We start from the raw sequence: 23,115 nt of genomic DNA on the forward strand, positions 1-23,115 counted from the left end.
GGAATGTTGGATACAGTGTGATCGTCATAATATTTTAGTTAGTCAGTTATACTTATTTAAATTAACAATAAAACAGCAGTAGCAATTTACTTATTCGGTTAAAGACATCGACGGCGTGTGTTCTCTGTCCTTCTGCGGAAACGTATTTGTTTTACGTAAATCAAAAACAATGTTGGGAAAGTTTCACTTGTATTATTCATAACTAGGGTTCGGAACTTCATGCATTTGCATATTATTTAATAATGATTCCAGAATAATCTAAGTAAGATATACATTTGTTCTTAACGGATTTGTGCTTAACGTTCTAAGTCTTAACGGATTGAAATACGAAAATTCGAATAGCATATTTTTTTTTGAGTAAAACGCATATTTGACAAATTTTGGCCAATTTAATTGTTATTTACACCATATTTAAACAGTTTTCGTTTGATTTTAAGTTTATTTTAAAGGTTAACTTTTTTTTTTTTTTTTTACTTTCATGCATCGGTCAATATACGTAATCATAGAACGAGTCTGGACAGGTCAACAAGGGAAATACCTTGTTCCTACGTTTACTATCGTTTATCGTAATTCGTTTAGAGAATGTAAAAGAAAAATAAGTATTTAGTTGTTTTTCTTCACTGTAGGAGAAGACGAAGAAAATGAAATTGAACATACACACTAATATAATGTATATAGTATTATTGTTGTCAAAAAATATTAAATAAAAAAATGTCTAAATTTAAATTAATAAATCAAAATTTTTAACGGTCATTAAAAAAGTAATCAGTTGCATATTTTGGTTATTTTAAATGCATATTTATACGCATATTTCCTAAAATATTTGTACAATAAGTCTTGAACCCTATTCATAACACTGTAAGTACTTAATATTATAGTAATTCTGTGTAAAATTATAATAGTATGTTTCGGTGTTATTGTTTCGCAGTATAAAAATTGTATATTATATGATTATAAAAAATCGTATGCAACATAAGTAAAAAAAAATTATAATATTTTACAATAGTAAATGTCATAGACAATTAAGTCTTGTACAATAGTGTAATTGTAGTTAAGATAGGCACGTTATACGAAACCAAAAACAAAAAAAAAAAAGAACGATCAAAGTAGTACTATACAATAAATGGAATATTACAAATTCATAGGTACCAAAAAGTATATAAACGTATAAAAAGTGTACATGAAAAAAAGTCGTAGAAAAAAATTGCACAAACACACACGTGTACTAGAAAAAAATATTGGTGTACGCGAAACACACGAACGCTACACAATACTTGAAAATATTAAAAATGAACAGCTTAACGACACGGGCGATTAAATAATAACAATGTGTTAGCATATTTTATTCGAGTTTGCAGGATTCGTTGTCCGTAATAGTGGCGAGGTGTCCTGCACCGCCGCGTTTCTTCGTTCGTTCTTCGATGGCGTTCAACAGCTTCTTTCTGGGGCCCAGTGGTAGCCCGAGGGAGATCAAGTCTTGGTCGTCCAGCATGAACAGCGCGTCCAAGTCCACCCGTTGCTCGACGAACTTGTCCACGTACTCGCTCACGCCCGCCGACACCAAGAACTTGTTCACCAGCGACCATTTGGCACTGCGCCCGTTCAACGCGATGTTTTCCTCTGAAACGCGACGGATACATCGGTTAGGTGACTATGTCAGTATAACTACAAATAATTATTTGTTATATGTGGAAAAGGAAGGAGTGGGATGTTTTTCGAGCATTCTCCCGACAATGTCGATTTATTGTTTCATTGTTTTGCAAATTTGAAATGTTCAAGGTAATGACTGAAAACTGATCGAAACTAAGATGATCGCCAGTATTTATTCGGTGGAAAAAAACTCCGAGTCAAATGTCATATAACTGTTGTTGTTATACTTTTTTTGTACTTCGATTTGGCTTCTCGGTAGCGTTTCTAGGACTGTAAATAATGTTTTGGACTTTAAGGCCCACTTTATTTTAAACACACTGTACTATTACCCTAACAAAATTTGAATTTCAATACCTTACCCCTTCTAAACATCCACGTGGAAACGGATCAAACAGGTACCCCTTCACTTCTCAAAGTTTCTAAGTGTCATGACCGCCCAAGATGGATAATAAATCATAGCAATCGCCCCCACGACCGTCTTGTAGTAGAAACTAATATGAGCCTAATTGTCGGTGTTACCATTTATAAATATTTTATTGCTTATAGGACGAACGTTAGCGCGCGCTTGTTGCGGAAAGAAACGTTACAAATTTCTCTATTAAATGCTCTATTTTTTTTTTTTTTAATTGAAAAAAAATGAATAAAAGGTTTTTCCTCCCACACGTAATATAAGCGTTTGGTTAATTCTGATCAACGAGAGACCTCCATATGTAGCAGTCGTATAAGCAGATCATCACGTGCGTACACGCTTGCGATTATGCTGTCACAATAGATATTCGAGTTAATCCTTTACGGTACGTGAATGTTGCCCGAGAGAGTTTACCGCTCACGTCTTAATCAACATTTTTCATCGAATGGTGATTTATTTTTTTTCGCAGCTTGTGTTTATCGCAACGATTATTGCACGCGCGGTTGGGGGGGGGGGGGGATTCCCCGAGGGTTCGGACCGGCTGAAACCGTAAATTAGATTTTTATCGTTTTCGCCAAGTTTTTGTAACGATTTTTCGCGTACACCCAACGGAAAGTAACGATGATCTACGTGTCGTACAACAAATTGGAAGGATACTTGTAAACGATAAGCTTTGCATGTGGAGGTTTTTATTTTTTCCACGTGCGGGGATACACGTGTATTATATATATACGTGCGAGTGTATAATTATTGTACCGGAGGTTGTGTACGGTTTAGAAAGGAAAAGACGCGGTGAAGTTCGAGTCGAGTGAACGTTTTAATTACACGGCGATGGCGTGCGCAATATTTTATTCAGTTCCAATATACGTCTTCGCATTGTTTTTCGTACATCGACAGTTTAAATTCACACAGAGCGTACGACTACGACGCTTGCGGGCCTGTGCGCTTATGACAAGGTTTGATTATACAACGCGATTGATTAATTATGTACCCCGCGCCTACATACGCTCCATCTATTAAACGATGCGAAGTTTTGTGAGTTACGTACAGGTCGATTCCTTTGGATTGCTCACCCACGCTGTCTTTGATTTTCAAATTTTTCAAATTACGATTTTTGGAAAATCGATATTTATTTTCTTCTTCTTAGATTTCATAGTCTACGGATGTTTTTTTTACTCAAAACAGCTTTTTTTGTTTTTTTATCACGACGGTTTGAATAAGAAGTACTCAATCATTTTTTTAATACATATACCGAAACACTTTCATTTATCGATACACTTCTTGCACATACTTGAATAACTCCGAACGTTATGGTGCAACTGTCGGCCAAGTTTAAAAATTCCAGAAAAACCAACCGATTAATCATGCGAGTAGAAAATGTAGAGTTAAAAAACAAAAGCAGTCGATATTGTCACTGGATACTCCTCGAGAAATCTATGACATACATTTTCCGACAGTATTAATGTGAGCAAATGCTTAATCAAACGGGTGAGCATACTTAAAAAAATCACCATGTACACATCGGTTTATGGCACCATAGTGTTGGTTATAGGATCCGATTGAAATTCACTACTCCGATATCGAATAATTAAATTATCACGCGTACCGTTGGTTATACTATTTTTTTTTCCTTTTCTGTGTATTTACTCCCGCCGTAGACCTACCGCCGTTTCCCATCGAACACGTCCCACGGCAGAGCTATACATTTATTCTGCCCAACCCCGGTATAATAGATTTATAGACGTGTACACGTGTATAATATACATGTATATATACACTGTATATACACGACGAGAAACAACGAATATTTCGTTTGCGTGTTTACCGTCACTGTTCTGAAATTCGTCCCAGGACATTGTGCTGCTCGGCTGGTTCCGCTTCACCAGGCTACCAGCGCTGCCGATACTGCACGACTCGTCTTCAACAGTAGCTCTGGACACGTCCGGTACCGGAATCGTAGTAACACTGAAAAATAATATTGTTAAGGTTTCGTGGATTCACGAATATAGCGAATGTGCAATCAAAAAAAAAAAAAAAAAAATGATGGAGCCTGAAGTATTTTTACTAGATATTTTCGAGTTAAGACTCGACCCTCAATCGAAATGTGTTTACAATATGTATCTATCGTTCACACGACGAGGGTGAAAAAACGGTATGTAGTCGTATTTCGACTAGATTCGTTTAACGTTAACGATTCGTGAATTACACACACATACAAATATATATATTATGTGTGCGTTTATAGAAATCATTTTTAAGTCCAAAAAGTCGTGTAACATGGTCGATGCGCCGTGATGCTCACGATTGCTATTACTCTCTTAAACGATATTTTATCTATGATTTAGTTTTAAACTGCAGTTGTATCGCACAAAAACCGCTCGCGGTGTATTATTATCTATGCGTAGTAATGTACGCCGTGTCGTAACACGATAGCTGTACACAATGCGGTTGCAAACACGAATATTGTAAATATGTGTGTGTGTGTGTGTATGAGAGAGAGAAAAAGAGAGAGTAATAATTACTTTTGTCTAAACGCAACGCTTCCGAAACCCGGTCGATCGAACATGCTCCCTTGATCGTGTCTGTGGATTTTGTTCAGATCGTTGTTCTGTAGATTCATGATGAAGTCTGGTTGCGAATTCGTACGGTGCAATTCAAAGACGTCCGAAATTCTGCCTCTTTTTCCTGAAAAACGCCAAAAATTTTACTATATTTACAAACGCGTGGTGGCGGTGTTCGTGTGACTATTATAGTGCGGTTTTATCGTAGGTATATTTTATTCGCGAAATCGAACGGTTCGAGATCCCACTATACAAAATAATTACATACATCTGGAAGACAAGATGGTGAAGCTTATATTACACTATATGGTATTGTTAATATTACATATTATTATAGTGTGCGGCATGCACGTGGCATACATTCAATTTTCTTGTGCGGGGAAAGGGGAGGGAGAATGTAATTGTATACATGGTTTATATGTCAATATCAAACCGAAGATCAATGAAATAGTGTTGAAAGAAATTGGAGAAAAAAGGAACATCATATACTACATATCGAAGAGGAAAAACGTAACTCATCGGACACCTCATAAGACACAACATCTTCATCAACAATATTTTCGAAGGGAAGATCATGGGGAGAAGAAGTAGAGGACGCCCTAAAACTTTCTGCTTCCAGGATCTGATGCTGCTGATGAACACAACCTCATACTCACAGCTGAAGAACCTAGTAACTAACAAGGAGAAATGGCTATCACATAACAAGGCGCTGCATTTAAATAAAAAAAAGAAAATCAAACGTCTATTTCTATACTTTCTTGGACGTAAGAAATAATGTTTTTGTGATTCCGTCATAAATGACCAACACTACATTTTATACACTCGTTTAAACATTCATGATGTGCATATTTTTCATTCTAACCGTTTAAAAATGAGATTTTTTTTTTTTTTTAGTCCTCGAAGGAGATTTATCCCGATCAAGCCCCTCCACCCATTTGTACACACCACTGGTATACTGTGTTGACACAGTAGAACCAAATAATAATGACCATAAAAATAATATATATAATATAAAATCATTATTAGAACACTCGCGGGTTGACCTAAAATCTTTTGACTAGTCCTTAGGACTATTGAAAATTCTACGGTATAGGTTCATCGATTGGGCGCGCTCATTTATCGTTTTCTATGATGCTACTGTTGCTGTCACTATATATCCTTAATAGACCGGAGAATCAAAAGTATTCTCAAACGTACGGGATATCGCAGTGACACCTATTGTCCCGTAATAGGTAGGTACTACTGGAGGTTCACGACAGCAGTTGGGTGTACCGAAGGTAAACACTTTTTTCCCCTATTTAAAATTCTTTTTTTCCTTATCATCATTATTAACCGAAGCAAACTCTTTACTGACGGTAACGGTCATTGGTATTCAGTGTATACCTCGGTACTATTATGGTTAATTTTTACCAATGAGCTCGCTCTATTATATTGTAATTATTTACTTTTTGTTTACATTTACAGTCGCTATTTTATATTCTTCTGATCTTGTTATGAACTATCGGCACTCGACCGATCGCAACTATACACGACTACCAGAAATCGAGTAAAATAAAAAAAAAAACGTGGTGGTATTCTTGTACACAACATTAGCAATTCCGTAAATTATTATACAAACGTAGTGTTGATGGTATTATTGAAAACAGTTAAAAAAAAACATTACCAAACGTTTTTTCATATTTTTTTATAAAATTAAAAAACCACTTGAGTTTCGATTTCGATTTTAAAACATAAAAAATACCCATATAATTATGCGGAAATGGCGATGAGTAGGAAATTGCCCTAACGTTCCATAACTTTCAGTAAATTACAAAATATTGAAAAAAAATTAGAAACCATTTTGAACTTATTTTACGTAAAATCTTACGATAATCATCAGTGCATTAATTGTACTTAACACATTATGCTCACTTCGTAGCAGACTCGATCGAATATTTTAAACAATAATATACATTTTCGGCAATTTATAGGTCTTAGACCATACGGAAAATAGGTAAGATGATTAAAAAGGCGACGAACATCATTTTTAAGTCTTGATCTAATCGTATTCTTACGTGGTGAATCCGAATCGTAAGCAATTCGGTTGAACTTAGTCACATGTTATTTGGACAATTTTTGATCGGATCCCCGGTGGCGTACGTACATTCCCAGATTGCGTTACTATAGATATACTCTTATACCGTTACGTTCCGATGCATATTATATTGCTGTACCGTCGATGCTATTATTATTATATTGTTACATATTTACCTCCGTTCTCGTTTTCGTACGAGTTGACATAAATAATCTGCGAATCTCCGTTAGACGTTATGGTACGTACGCTCGTGCTATCCTCGACCTGCAGATCATTTACGTAACGATTACAATAATAATATAAATAATAATAATAAGATTTATAATAATATGCTGTACGTGGTTTTGCAATGACGACAGGATTGTAATTTCAGTTGTATTGTTAATGTATTATTATTATTATTATTATTTTTATTCCCGTTTCGATTTGCATATATTGTTATAGCGTAGGAACTCATCCTTGGCTATTTGTTTGTGTAATAAGCCTCGCCCGAATTTTAGGCATTTGTACGTATAGACGTAACTAGGTTATATAGTTATTGGGGCTCGGGCGCTTCAAAAACTATTTACAAGCTATGTTCGTGCACAGTTTTTTCTCAGACGTAGCACAAACATACCAGTTGTTTTTCTTTTACACACTTACCACTATAAACTGTTGTTTATTACAGTCGGTAAATAAATTTGTAAAAAAGTTATGAGACATACCGACCATATAAATCGGTGTTTTTAGTAGTACGCTATTATCTGCGCATGGTGTTTACGCGTTAATATTTTTTACAATCAAATAGCTGTTATAAACGTTTTGAAATGATTTCTAAAAAAAAAAAAAAAAACGGAAATAAACGGATTTGTATTGCGGTACGGGAGCCTTGCCCTATGACTTATTTTTTCTCTGGACAAACACTCGAGGCACTATGTCAACCAAAACTCGGGGACCTAGTTACGTCTGTGGGCACAAATCCTTTGACAAAAGAAGGGAAATAGAACGGACAAAACACTCGCCTCTTTTGACTGCAACCTGAACGCCGATTTGTTGGTTTTATTGTGCCCGTCCGCCGCCTTCAGTTTTCTGTCCAATATCTTCTTCACGCCGCTCGAGCTGGTGAACGGTTTTTTCACGGTACCGGAGCCGACGATTTCCGTGAACGACTTGCAAGACAGGTCTGACGACGATTTACGCAGCCTGCGATCGTTTGCAAATCATTACTATACTATTATATATTTTATTACTGGTACATATATTATTATGCAGCACACGCGTGCCAGAAACAAGAACAAATCTAATGGCGCGTTTCGACGCCTTAACACGTGTTTTTTTTTTATACACGTAAGGGAACGTAGAAATTAATTATTATCTGATGGTTGAAAACACCAAAAATATTGTGTGAACGTATTTTCAGTCGTCAATCGGTACTTGAGTAAGAAAAAAAAACAATATTCCATGAACTGCTGTAGCGGACGGATCTTACCATTCGATTAAAATATTTCAAATAAACCGTGATCTCGTCGAATAACTCATTACATACAATTAGCCTTGACATCCGTTTATTACAACTGATTTCTAATGTAACCCATGAAAGTACATATATATATAAATATATACATATGTGTGTGTGTTTCCTTTCAGTCGATTTTTAGCTATTACGTGAGATAATCGAAAATTTACATAACCACCACATCAGATTAATTATTATTGATTTGTAAAACTATACATCTCTACAATATGTATTAGTACTGTATTATCGTCACATTACAGACGTTTATAGACAGACTGAAAAGTTCAACACTATACGGATTCAATGTATCGATAATAAATGTTATTTACAACTGAGAGATCAGAGACGGGTCTCGATAGAAAGTGATTTATAACGAGCAGTCTAAATAACATAAGCTCATGCATATGTATTTCATAATATCAACATCATAAAAGGTGATTGACGATAAAAGTATTGACCAAGCATGAAGCGTTTGTTGTTAGGGGAACGTAGTTTTCTTTAGTGGACTTAACCCTAAAATAAATCGCTTATTACTTTTTACCAGTCGATATGATCTCTAGGTATTAATTAATAAATATGGTTTTCAAATATGCATTAACTGTCAGTCCATACTTACGATAAAGGTACCGCTCGAACTGTCGGTATAGCAGTCTCAGAGTCCGCTTTGTTGCCACCTAAATATTCTTTTTCGACTTTTCGAATTTGTTTTTTTTCTTTCTCTCTTTCTTTCTTGGTTCGTTCTTCATATTTCTTCAGATTACGTTCCGCATCTTTTTGTGCTTTTTCCTTTTTGGATTCGACTTTTTTCCTACAAATAGTAAAAATTTGTTTAAACATCTTACCACACACTATATATGTTAAGTAAACGCTTTCCAGTCTTACTTGTTTTGCATTATTTGTAATGCGGCAGCTTTGTCCAAATACTGAAGCACTTGCGATTTGCCGTGTATGCCTGCCAATTGCATTGCCGTGAGAAAATCCAAATCCAAAGCCCATAGGTTAACATCAAAACCCACCAGAAATACTACACAACTCAAATGGCCTTTGGATGCGGCCAGATGTAATGCGTTTTGTCCTAAATGGTAATTGCATTTTTCTGGATCACCCCTGAAAATAGACGTATATACATACTATTAAAAAAAATTTACCCCCAGTGAAAATCTCAAGTTTCAGAGATATGTTTTTACTTTGTGATGAATTTGTAAATTAACATAATTAAACACAGGTGATTTTTATTCGAGTTTAAATCCAAACACAGTGAAATGATTGGGTATAGATAGTTGGGGAAGAAGTAACAGCTCATCTATTTAAATAAATATATAAGCGTCTAAATAATACCACTGAATTATGCTGAATCATTTTATGAACTATAAACGTTCACGTTTGGTCCATTGAAGTTACGGTTTGTTTATTTTTTATAGTTGTTATAATATTAATGTTTCAGCTTATTTTATACATATTATAGAGTGTCATCGATCTTGGTGTTCTTATGAAGTGTAAATAAACCGTGTAGTCTTTACTTATATCTCGTATTTTTTTTTTTATCGTTTATTTATTCATTGGTTTTTTTTTTGTTATTACGTTGTCACTATTGTTTTTTTTTTTTTTACTAAAACTGAACCAACATTAACCAATTTGTCTCGGGATCTGAATGTCACACTTTTCTACCGGTTGTTATACAATCTATTATTTATTTCAATAAACATGATTTCGATACAGATGTGCTTACCCTCTTCCGACGAGCACTCTCAACGCTTCCAGGTGTCCTTTAAAAGCCGCCCACAACGTTGGTGTCATTCCATCTTCGTCTTTGGCATTACAATCTCTTTTCGTCGCCTCTTTCAGTATATTCACGAAACCGTCTTGAGCCGCCCTAAAAGAACGTAAAAATTAAATTTAAAATTGCGTAGCATCATATTATGCAAAATGCGAACATAACTCGCGTGATTGTGAAATACTATCTAATAACAGTTAGTAACTACGTTTGGATATTTTTAGACCGTTAATTGTTGACCCAGTGAAAGGACAATGCATGTGTTGCCGACGCGTCGGTAGCGGCGGTGTGTCCTTAATCTTGGAGCAACTAGAAAGCAGTTTTGTAATGTGACTTCGATATATCATACTGGAATGTCTATTGTTGATTCAGGTTCGTGTTTCAATTGAGTCTTAGAGACGTTCCCGAACATTTATACGGATTTTCGTTTCATGCATTCGAACATATAGTATAACGCTGACCCACACGCATCAAATAGTTATTACGACGATGTTGTAAACTCACGTTAAAACATTTCGCTGAGCTACAGCACAATATATTTACTATGATCACCTAAGACTAAGTATCTGCGATTATATACTCTTTTTATTTGAAACCAATTCCATGATTGATACTCTAACAAATAGTATTGAGAACATTGGATCGTTATCAAACCGTTTGCAGGTATACGAGTGTATAATTATTATGTATACATCAATAAAATATAACTTAAATCTATGAGTTTTCGACTACATTCCAAACATTGTCACGTGTAATCCTCTTTTTACAATATTGTCACGTCGCCGAAGAACAAAATAAACCGTAAAATATAATAATATTCTACTACATGGTCCAGTAATATATTCGTTAGTCGAACTTTGAAATTGTAATCGTATAATAGTCGTCCTCTCCTACTCTAAGTCGACCTATACAACTTAGTTTACTAAATTAACTATTGTGTTATAATCTAATTAGAATAAAGGTGCTAATGTTTTTAGAAAAAAATTGAATGCGTAATTTCGTTATAGAATTCGATTCCGTTTCAAAACTATAATTGGTTTATCAAATAAATATTTATAAATACGTATATTGTTGTAATCGAACACATATCCAAGTGGTGGATGGTCCACGGGACTTAGACCTTTCCACCCGAAATGCATCCACTAGTAAATTGTAATCTTTGTTAAAGTTAATATCCGGGGTGAATCCACAGTTAGAGAACTGTGGGTCAGGCTATTTCAAGAGGTCACTTATTAGGACTGAAAGTGGATAGTAAATATATATTTTGTAACAAGAAAAAAAAAAACCAGTATGATCATATATGTGTTTATAATTTTATCCGTAATTACTATCGAAAACGTTTATTTTGTGGACGATTCCGTCTTGCACGGGGTCCGGCGTAAAAATGTTTTACTGTACTATACAATGAAATGGGTAGCGTCATTTGGTGGGTGGTATAACTGGGGCATTTACCGCGGTCTAGCGTTGACTTCAACCTACAGTCGGCACACTTAAACGGAATCAGAAGTCTTCGACAGTCCGACTTCATCGAGAAATATCGACCGTGGGCAGGTTAAAACGTGTACGAAATATGTTGTTACACCTAAAGCCAAAATACTGAAAAACCGGATACGCATCCCTCGTTTCGCTCGGGAGATAAAATGTATATTCTTCTCTGCCGTCCCGAACGCGACGTGATGCGATATCCAAGAGGTCCCGATCGGCCGGATCCCGTACGATGGTGCTCGGTGGGTTTTTCCACACGATGTATGCAGTTCGCCGGGCGGTCGGGTCGACGAACACGCGGAACCGCCGGGTCGAGCAGGGCATTGCACCGGTCGTCGCGTCGCAGGACCTCCCCCGCCGCCGGACCGCGACGTGAACGAGTCGTGAGCGGAACGGGTTCGGACAAAGCGCGACGACCGTTGCGCGCGGACCGAAGGCCGTCACATCGCGCGACGCACCGAACGTTGCCGGTGGCCACCCGACCGATTCGGCGGAATCGCTATTGTTCGGCCGCGCACCGTTCGTCTGCACCGTCGCCAGCGCGTACGCGTGACCACGCACAATGCCGTACGCATCGAAATGCGGCCACGGACCTCGTGTGACGCACGGCGGACGCCCGTTCGACCTTTGAAGCGGTCGGCCGTCGTGCGCGTGCGAACACGTGGCGAAAATCGTTCGAAATCCGTTTCGCAGTCGGTCCGCTCGGGGCTGGTCGTCCGATGGCGATTTCGAAATTGATCACGATCCTGCTATCGGCCCTACCGTGTCACCAACCGCACGCGGACGTGTTCTCTGGGGCCCGATCGTACCCCGTGAAATCGGGCGTGCGCATCATCCGTTGCGGTGTTCACGGCCACGCGATCGGTCGCACAACGAACAATTTGCACCGCATAGCGGAATGGATAGAGAATGCCTACGCGGATTTACGCGGTGCGGATGGTAGTTCGCACGCGAAAGAGCTTACGAACGAAACGTGTGGTGCTGACGATTCGTTCGTTTGGGAACAATGAGCGATCGGAATAACGTGACTGCACATTTAACCCGAATCGGGATCGCGCAAATACAATCGAGGTTGGTGAGAGGGTGGGGCAGGGAGGACTAGAGCACCGGGGCCCGTCGCGTCTCAGCCTTTTATATAAAATTATTTTATAAACCCATTCGCATAAGATGCAAGTTTGAATATTTTTATTGTACCAAAATATGTACAAGTATGTACGAGTAGTATGTATATCTTGGCCAAACAAGTGTAAGTAAAGAGTCCCCGGAACCAATCAGCCTCAAAAAAAAAAAAAAAAAAACATTTCCATGTGCTTCTGTATAAAATATACTAAAATATACGGCTACCAATATTTGGAACTTTTCACACGTACCGAAATCGACATCTGAACAGAGAACAAAAATACTTGTGACCGCATATTGTTGTAATAGACGTTATAATTTACTAGTTTGCTTACTCTTAGATTATTTGCAATTGCGCAGGTTAACGATTTTAAAAAGAAAAAATGATAGGTTATTATTGGTTGTGAATAATTTAAACTACACAGTTTTAGTTCCGTCGAAAATACGTACGACGGAAATTCGTTTAAAATCGCGTTAAAATCACTTTCGAAAATCATGGCTCATCGCTCACTAATTCAACTTTAATAACTTTAATTTTTTTAATACGAATCTTTTTCACCTACAATGCGTGTAATTTATACGAGATGTAAATAAGTGGCTTACTCATATCAGTATGAAATGTGTCTGACTTTCGCCATTGGTTATTTTTATTGATTAATATACATATTAGAAAATATGAATATATTATATTACTACATAATAATTATTTACTGTCGCTGTATATTCGATGTTAAACATCTAAACGATTATTTTAATAATATTTTATTATTACTCTATTGTTTTGTATTTATAATTAAGTACCAACCAACCACTGAACAGGCATTATCTTTTATGTATTATATTGTATATATTATCAGGACAAAATCATTAAATATGCAAATACCGTTTTATTATACCGTAAAATTAATAAGTGTAACTACTGAATATAATGTTCTACATATACTGAGAAAAGATAATTGTTTTTTATTCTATTAGTTGTAAGATAAGTAACCTACCGACGAGAAGAGTATAAAAAGAGAAAATAATGGAAACAGTATTAAAAAAAAAAAAAAAAAAAAAAAAAAAAAGAAAAAAAAAAAAAAAAAAAAAAAAAAAAAAAAAGAAGGTGAGATGTAAGTTGCGACGTGCTGAAATGTATGTGAGATATATTAATTAGTTAATTCGTATAAGAATGCAACATTATTCTGCTATTTGGAGTATAAAGTACTACACTATGGTGACAAAATATCTTATAACCTCGATGCTGAAATGGTTTTTTAAAAAATTGGAGCCATAGAATCATGGTATACGGATAATAAAAAATAAAATAACGTTAGTAAGTATTTTGTTTTTATTTAAAACTCGAATCACCTCTGAAACTGTCAGATTTGAAATGAGAACGATTGAAAATACTATGGATTAAAAATCACAGCGAATCACATCCTTACTGTGCCGTTAACTGATCACGCTAATGATTTGTGCAGACGAGGCGACTCGTAACAAAAACCATAGCAGATGGAGAGTTAAAAATGCTTGCGAGAAATGCCGACAAGTAGATAAGAACTAAATTATATTTTGTAATTCAGCGAAAAGCTCATCGATCTACAGTTGAAAACATTTTACAGATTCGCCGTCGGAAAATGAAAATCCGGAAATATCCAATACTCGATCAACATCAAAACTTCTGTAGAATTGATATTTTAGTCAATTAAAAAAAAAAAAAAAAAAAAACCGAATCTCAAACAAAGGATGCACGTAGCAGATTTTTAAGTATTGAATAACAATACACGTTTTAACCATAGTGAACATGTGGGTGCACGTATCATTACTCCATTAGATATCTGCGCGCGCGGTTAAAGTCGTTCGGACAATCGTTTCCGAGTGAAATACATCGTTTTCCGATTGAATTGATTTATTTCCGCTCGTCGTTTGTTTCACCGACAACAAAAAAAAAAAAAAAAAAATGTCGTTCGGCTTCAAGAGCACTTGGCTCGGAACGAAAATCATGTGACGCCAGTTGCGGTCTTAGCGGTTATGGTTAATAATTAACCGTCTTGACCGTCGCGCGAATCACGGTTGTTGTGTCGCTGCAGGTGCGGAGACGGATCCGTTCCGCGGAACAACGATCGTGTAAAATAATTCGTGTGTTCGGTGTGCCCGCGTCGCAGTTTAACGCAATCACTCGGTACGAATCTATAATACTGTAATAATAATAATAATTGGGAAAAGCGAGAACACTACGCCTGCACCGCGCGGGGAAAGTGCGCGCGAAACGATAATTAGAATAAGGAAAACACTCGTTGAGCGTGTGGGTGCAATAATAAACGATAATAGTACTAGTAGTAATAGCAACACGATAATAACGTTGTACGACTTCGTTAAAAATGATCGCACAAGATTATTACGTTTACGGTTCGCGTACGCATCGTGTCCGCCTGACACACGAACAGAGCCAGTGTATTATAATAAACGGTCCTATTAGAAAATGCAGTGACTATCAATAATCGATATTATTTTAACATTTCGAATAAGTGTTCGTTTCGTTCCGCTCGACATTCGATGTGCGTAATAAGCGGCGGATCCAGGATTTTCTATTTTTTTTTTTTTTTGGGGGGGGGGGTTAAAAAAAGTTTTCCTTTGGAATATTTTTTATAACATTGCAGTCAGTGATTGATAATGAATTAAGACAATAGTAAGTAATACAATACGTTAATATAAATGTAATACTACTATTTTCTTGTATGAATAAAAATACAAATGATATACTTTCCCTCGTACTTTAAAAAAAAAAAAATCTTATTCTGAATTCATAAAATTATTGATTTTCAATATATATTTTTCCTGATTTTGTTAGAGGTTTTATCCGCCCCCCCCTCCACGTAGATCCGCCACCGTGGGTAATAATAATTAACCGAATTTACACAAAATCGTGTCCACACGTACAAAACGCGTTAATTATCGCTATGCAAACGCATAGATTAGCTGTTTTATCTCGATACCACTTATTGAGTGTTATTTGTCGATCGCGTAGTTTCTGCACTGGGAATCACCAAAAATCTCATCAACAGAGCACTACGGCCACAATATCGTGTTTATCGTCACGTTATCTAGCATACAAAAATTAAAGTAAATTTTTTTTTTTACGTCCGGTTAAAACCGTTAAAAGTCAGGTCTTAATTTTTTTTTTTTTTTTTGAAACGCAATAATTATTAGTACTGTGTACCTTTACCCGTGATGCAATGGAATAAACCGAGTCCTTGAGAACCACTCGTGCCCCCACGTCAAACACCCTAATTTCTGTATTATACGTTTAAAAGTATAACATATGGCGAGGACATATGGCATGACTGTTAGTTTTTTTTGAAAACAGCAGTTTGAAATTTAATTCATTTTTATTACACGCGCACACACACATACATTTTATGAGAGTTTCAAACGATGCGCACCACGTAAACGTACGTAAATATTATAAGTAAGTGAAAATCGTCAGAAAAACATATAGAACACCTCTTTAATGATTACTTTTCACGGACGATTTGCATAAGTTTGTCGGTCATACATAATACATTACGCGTGTATAAATTACCGAATTTTTGGTTTTATTCTCGCGTAAACAACAAAATAACCACACATCCGTCGTCGCTTACCTTTCGACGATGGCATCTTTGTACGATTTCCATTTTTGATTTGATTCCCAGTGCCTTTTTAAATCCAAACATATATAATACTACATTATATTGTCTTGTCGCATACAATAGAATTGGGCCGCTATAGACATTTACAGACGAAAATTAAGACACTGCAGTAAGTATATTGATTTTAATTTTTTTTTTTTTAATGTAATTTTGATATAATTATGAATTTTAAACAGTGTTGTATGCATGTTATATTAATTTATGGACGTACATTTGATTACAAAGAGAGTATGACAAGTGCAATATAATGTTTTCAATATAATTGTATACACCAGACACCTAGCAGCAGGTATCTTCTTTTTAGAACATATATCATCACTGTAATGTATAAACGCTTTAGTGAAAGTATTCGTCAACAAATTGATTTGAAAATCGAAATAATATTTCAACAGGTGTAAAGTTAAAATCCGAATTTTTGATTTGTGTAATTATATACGAGTAATATCATGTCGAATATAATAAATCAATAACAAAGTGATCATATATTATACACTTACTCGTATTTACCAACGTTAAAGCTAGTTAATGATTTAATGTATACGGTTATCAAATTACTAATATACTATTATTGTTTTTACTTCGTGTTATTGGAAAAATTAATACTATTGTATTATAATAGAAAAAGCTTGTTTAATGCTTTGTAGAGTTAGGCGTATTGTAACTCTCGAAATAAAAAAAGCAGTACTCGCCTAAAACAGAAGTGTTCTGTGAAAAAACTAGATAAATATTTATTATTTTGGTGTTTTTTTCAGTATAATTGTTTGCACAAAATTCTTCGTTTATTTTATCTATTAGCAGTAAAAAAAACGAGACACTTGTTATAAACCTAGTTATTTTTTTCAATATTTTTTTTAAAAAAAAGGCGATTTTCCTTTTAATTGAATCGTTACGAATCATTTAACATAGTTAATTTTTTTTTTTTTTTTTTTAGAGTACCTTGTTACTCATTTCACAGCAGTATTTATATAAGTATAACTGCAAGAAAATCGAAGTAACTGTAATTCACTCTTAAGTTACATAAATCGAGTAGTGTTCAGATTTTACATGATATATAAACGAATAATAAATTATGGTTTCATACTTTTCAAAAGTTACAACAATCTAAAGTTTTTACTCACTTGTGAAATCTCGTGTTCATGATTTGAAATTTTCACTTCCTCCAATTGTGATAATTCGCAACCCAATCACCTGCAATACATAATAAATAAATAAATAAATAAATACATACATGAAAATAACGTGTGTTAATAGCGAACTGTTATACGTGACAAATACTGGACTGTAGCAATTAAATCGTTGGAATAATATTTTATAAGTATTCAAAAGAAAATATGAAATCCTTTTTGTTAAAGGTGTGATTATCAAAAAAAAAAAAAAAAAAAAAATAAAAATAAAATCAACTAAAAGATCCATAAATCGAACAATAATAACTATAATAAATATAAAATTTGCTATTACAGTTTGATACAATATATATATATTATATACAATATAGGTGATCGAGTAAATAATAGTATACGAAACAGCCCTACAACAATATTAATTTAATGCAAACGTATGAATATTTGAATAATTCTATATAATCCGGTATAGTTACATCACTGCACGTAGTACATTAAAATCACACATGAATGAATTGGACAGTGCACCAACTATAAAATAATATTCGATTATATATTGCCGTTAACGTGATCGCGGCTAAATTATACAAATATTTACAGATCTAACCTAACCTAACCCAACGTAGCCCAATTCAATTAAAACCAACAACGTATTTTTCGACGCAGGAAATACGACAGTAGCTTTGTGTAAAAGTTTCTTATTAAAAAGCTTATTGTTTATTCATTCTCATGTAAAAAAGAAATACCTGTTGAAACACGTTATGATCAATCGTTGCTTAAGTACATACATTAACGAATACGGAGGAATTATTATAATGATCGTTTTATAAGTTTTTCTGACTGGATGCTAGAGCGTAACAATTAGGTTTTTTTTTTTTTTTAAGAATCCATCTGCTTAAATTATACGTTCTGTACTCGATCAACGCTATAATAACTACGTACCGACTGCAGTTCTGCCCGACGGTTGTTCGTACGCCTACTAAATCAACTCTCGCGAAAAGTCCTACGCGGCAAAAGGTGTGCATAAAATCGTGAGATATCTTTTTTCAGAATCGCGGTAAAGCGTTTTTCAGGTCGGATCGGTCGAGAACACGCGGCCGACGCGCAGCTAACTGTACACGGTAGGCAGTTGTGTGGCAGCAAATCGCCTTCGCAACGCTTGTTCATTAACGGATCGTTATTGTTAATATTATTGTTGTTGTTATTATTATAACCATCGCGGCGGTGTCGATGGGACGGTAAACGATCCGTTTTTAGAGTTGACAGTAACAATAATAGTAATTATTTGCATAGAAATGGTATCGTCCCGAATCTATTATGCGATTTGTACAACAATATTTATTTGTCTTGTACCGACAACGTCATTTTTGACGCAGGAAATTTGAATACCGCAATACGAAAACGTTTCTTTTTAAAAAGATTATTGTTTATTTTTCATTTCGTTTTCATTTTTTTATTCCTCGTCGTATTCATGCAGCGTTGATTGAATTCCGACCAAACGTCACGAATCGTAATTAATAATTTATTATGTCTGTTCCATTTTCATTCTCTTCTCTTATCGTTTTTTCCGTGTAAACATGGACAATTTGTTCATCGCAATCACAAATCGTTTTCGCACGGTATTTTAACTCGTATATTTGCTGTCCAGAATTGGCTTTTCGAAGACATTTTTTTTTTTTTTTTTGCAATCGAGACATTATTTACTTGCTTCTAGTAATTCCAGTAAAAAGTTCCTATGTTTTTGACAAACATTCATTATATTCTGACAACGACGAAGAAAATTAATTTTTTAACTATTCAATTAATTGATTATTTAGCTGTAAAAGAAAATATCTTAGGCTCGTCTAGTCACACGCACACATCAAAATGTATAATTTTATTTATTTTTTATTATTATTTTACTTTGTTGATTTTGATTTTAGAGTCCTCTTAGAGCTTGATGTCCCATTGCATGCACCTCAGCACCCCCCCTCCCAAAAATCCGGCATTGGTCTACATGTTTTGTCTATTGTTTTTGAAATACGATTATGTGCTACAGAAGACAAACTAATTCTTAATATCGTAAACGTCTACCGTAAGTACACAATATATTTGCGGCTTAACCCATATTTATTAACCATAGGTATTATAATATATCTTGTTTAATGAAGCAGTTGACGTGTAATTTGCGCATCACTAGCGAAGTGTTCAGTAACGTAATCGAAACGAAATATAATAACTATAACATGTATTAAAGTAAACAAAGTACAATTTAAAATACATCCGTACACACATAATATACGTAGTACTATCACGTAGAATCGTGAAAAGTAGTACTAATTCCTTCATTTTAGAAGTACGCGGAGATTTGAGTCGGAACGAATTTTATTTCGTTGTTCATCACGTACTACAAAGTATTATAAGGATCCAATTAAAACGAAAATATAAAATACGTACTAAACACACGCGCTGGACCGGTGTGTATACATTTGTACACGAAAATATCTGCGATCTGATAAAAATACATTCTCGCAAAACACGTTCATACACTGCAGTACCAACGCCATTGGAAACATTTTCATACGGTACGCAAAAACATATTTACATTTATTTTTTTGTAATTCACTCAAATAATCACAAAAGATTTTCACTTGTCACGTGTGTTCATTTCTCATTGCGTGCGTCTGCAGCAACCGACACGTAGCGCTGTTTCATGCATAATTATCGCAATGTATGTGACGTCGTGTGTTATTATGATGTTTGTGGACTAGAACGATTTTTCAGATTTTCGGTTTTCGCCAAAGTTTTTACATCAATTGCGGCCGGTCACTTGGAAACGCGTGGAAACACGTTTTCTCCCGCGATCTACGTTATCACCACTCATCATTAAGACGACACAGCGGAGCGATCGTTTCATATTATTTACGCGCACATATTATTATACTATTATAAGACATTATTAAACAGTGTTAGTACTATAAATAATCGTACACACCCTCGCCACGTATCGGAGTGCATATGGATTCCGTTTATGGGCGTATTTTAAGCAAGGGGGGGCGAAGGGGCGATCGTCCCCCTGAATCCATATTTAAGGAATTGATAATATGTGAAATACACATTTCAAATTTTTTTTAATATGGATCATTTTATAAAGAAATAAAATTACACGTTGCTGTGAATACTGAATTGGGCTTTTTGTCTGGTTCATACTTAGTGAAAAATCAAATAAAACACAAGCGTAACGTTCAAAACACAGACAGGTGTTGAAAAATAATTATACAAAAGTCGATTCTAAGTGAATCTGGCATTAGATTAAAAAAAAAAAAAAAAAACCACAAGTATTAAGGATTCGCCTGATTTAAATATTACCAACAATTTTACATGTAAATATTGAGCCTGAAATAAAGATAAAAATATGAGTCACCTCCCCCCCTACAAGTAAGTCTAAATACACTTCTAATTCCGTGCACTGTGAGTTTATTTATGTGTAAGCTACGTTAAAATCGATTAAGGCTTTTGTTTACTCCTCCTTCCACGCGCCATAACACCAATAAAATGAGTTTCGTACTCGTTTATTACCTAAGTCAAGATCATTTTTAGTCGGAATACTCAACAAATATTACGTTGTACTAATGATGGAATCTATGCACAACTGCACAAGTATAACTAAAAACCTCATTAACACGTACTAATATTTTAAATTAGTTTGTTCAAAACGTTTACCATCATCTCAACAGCGTCTTATAATGTAGAATAACTATTATGTATAATTATCATGCCAATCAAAAAACAAAAAAAAAAAAAGTTTGAACTATGTTAATACAAACATTTTAACTAAATATAACACAATTTAAAAAACATTTTCGGGAGACTTATCAGTCAATCTCTTCGTGGTGTCTCTGAGGTAATACTAATAGGCTAAAATTCGATAATAAACTCATTCGCCATTTAAATGTTCTCAAATCACCAATACTGTCGATAAAATGTCACTCCATCACCGTCTGTGCCGTGCTGATATCGATTGCATGTATATAATATGCACTACTATGTATTATATGTATATTTGACGTGGAATTTCTTGGATACGTTCGCGCCTCGTCAGAGCTTGTCCAGTGCCGTTCTTGAATTGCATTAGATAACGGTGTTCGTTGAGAATTGACGACAACAGATTTTAACGGTTTTGGTTGTACAAGATATTCGTTAAACGGACCTATACACGATCATTGATATTGCATAATAATTGATATTACTCAATAGGTATTACTGATGGTTTAGAATAGATATTAAAATATTGAACAATAAATTTAAAAATTAAAATCTGATTGGAAATGTATTGTGCATTACATAACATTTTTGTTCGTTTCGATATGATATCGTGCAGAGCTACACAATATATGGTAAATCGATCTTGATTGTGATAAACACGCGTATCGTGATACTAAATATTTAAGTTAAATAGTTAAGTTTTATATTTTAATAGATCTACAAGCAAGTATTATAAACTCAAAGATTTAATTTTTTTATAATCGAATGTATTCAGTTGTGTCAGGATCTACCGGCTCTTTGAAAATTTAAGTCCAAAGATTATTTAAATTGAAACCAAAAAAAATTATTCTTATGAAATGTCTTACTACTATACTCTGTTTTTGTATAAATGAAGTACAAGCTTTAATAATAATTAAACTATTATATAAGTAAGTAAATTATATAAAGTTATATTATCATAATTATTTTAATATAATCAGCTTTACATATTTGCAATACATATTACAAACACGTTCAATAATTTTACATTGCTATATTATGCTTATATTTTTATATCAATCTTTTATCCAACGTATTCTCTTATATTCTTTTGACTTTTTTGGGTTAAATATGAATAGTACCGCGATGCGAACTACTTCGGTATCTTTAGGAAACATTTTTTTGAGTAATAAGAGCCCATAAATGATTAGAACAACTGATTTAGTAAACTGACGCACAAAACATAAACAACATGGCCAGCGGATATTCTTAGCTATAACTATGAAGGTTGTGATATAATGTTGAGAGGTTCGGAAAAAATTAATATTGCACAGGGTAGGGTCCGTTTTTTCCCGATGAAAAGCGTTCGATTATCGTCCGCGAAATAATTCACGAGATGACGGTATTGAAATACACCGGCCGTGCTTGCAGGGACTCGCGAGCGCATCGGATAAATGATGATGCAGACATTGTACTCGAGACTGGTTTTGATAAATTTTTTTTTTTTTCAAACGGAAAGCACGTTTATCCGCGATACATTACACCGAAAATGTTCCCGGTAACGACAACGACGACGACACGACAACACGCGTCTCGTCGCGGTGCACGAGTAACTGACCTGCGCAGATCGCCGTCGGTCGTCCGCGTCCTGATGCGGGTAGGTCGCCGTCGAAGGGCGTACGGGTGATCCTCGCGGACACTTGGCGGACCCCGGCCGCCGATCGTCCCTTCGGGTTTGCCGCAAACGCGTGGTTCCAGCAACGCGAACCAAACGCTATTAGACCTCCGCGGAGGGTCGGCGAACGAAATATAAGGAAAACGACCGCCAGAAATCCGCTATCGCGGTGCCACGGTCGTTTTCGACCGAATCGAATCCGATCGGAACTTTCGGCGCACGACGCGGACCGGCACTGGATATCACACGAACGCTCGGACCGCTGCGGCGAGTGTGTTCGCGCACCCGTCGCTACGAGGTGACTGGTTCGTTTCGTATGTTTTATCGAACGCCACTTCCATTGTTCGCGCCGGAC

The 23,115-nt window shown here is 35.4% G+C and overlaps 1 protein-coding gene across 1 annotated transcript; it reads right to left on the bottom strand.

Moving 5' to 3' along the window:
* Positions 1–795: 795 nt before the first annotated feature.
* LOC112688192 (Usher syndrome type-1G protein homolog) lies at positions 796–23,115 on the bottom strand. Its single transcript, XM_025561265.1, has 10 exons — positions 22,704–23,115; positions 17,360–17,429; positions 9,919–10,062; positions 9,072–9,296; positions 8,806–8,997; positions 7,696–7,876; positions 6,871–6,958; positions 4,582–4,744; positions 3,885–4,024; positions 796–1,620 (listed from the first exon to the last, which is right to left on the bottom strand). The coding sequence occupies exons 2-10, from the start codon at positions 17,377–17,379 to the stop codon at positions 1,343–1,345; spliced, it is 1,431 nt and encodes a 476-aa protein (XP_025417050.1). The 5' UTR covers positions 17,380–17,429; positions 22,704–23,115; the 3' UTR covers positions 796–1,342.

The sequence above is a fragment of the Sipha flava genome, unplaced genomic scaffold, assembly GCF_003268045.1.
Source record: "Sipha flava isolate LNK unplaced genomic scaffold, YSA_version1 37_pilon_pilon, whole genome shotgun sequence".
Classification (NCBI taxonomy): Eukaryota; Metazoa; Arthropoda; class Insecta; order Hemiptera; family Aphididae; genus Sipha; species Sipha flava.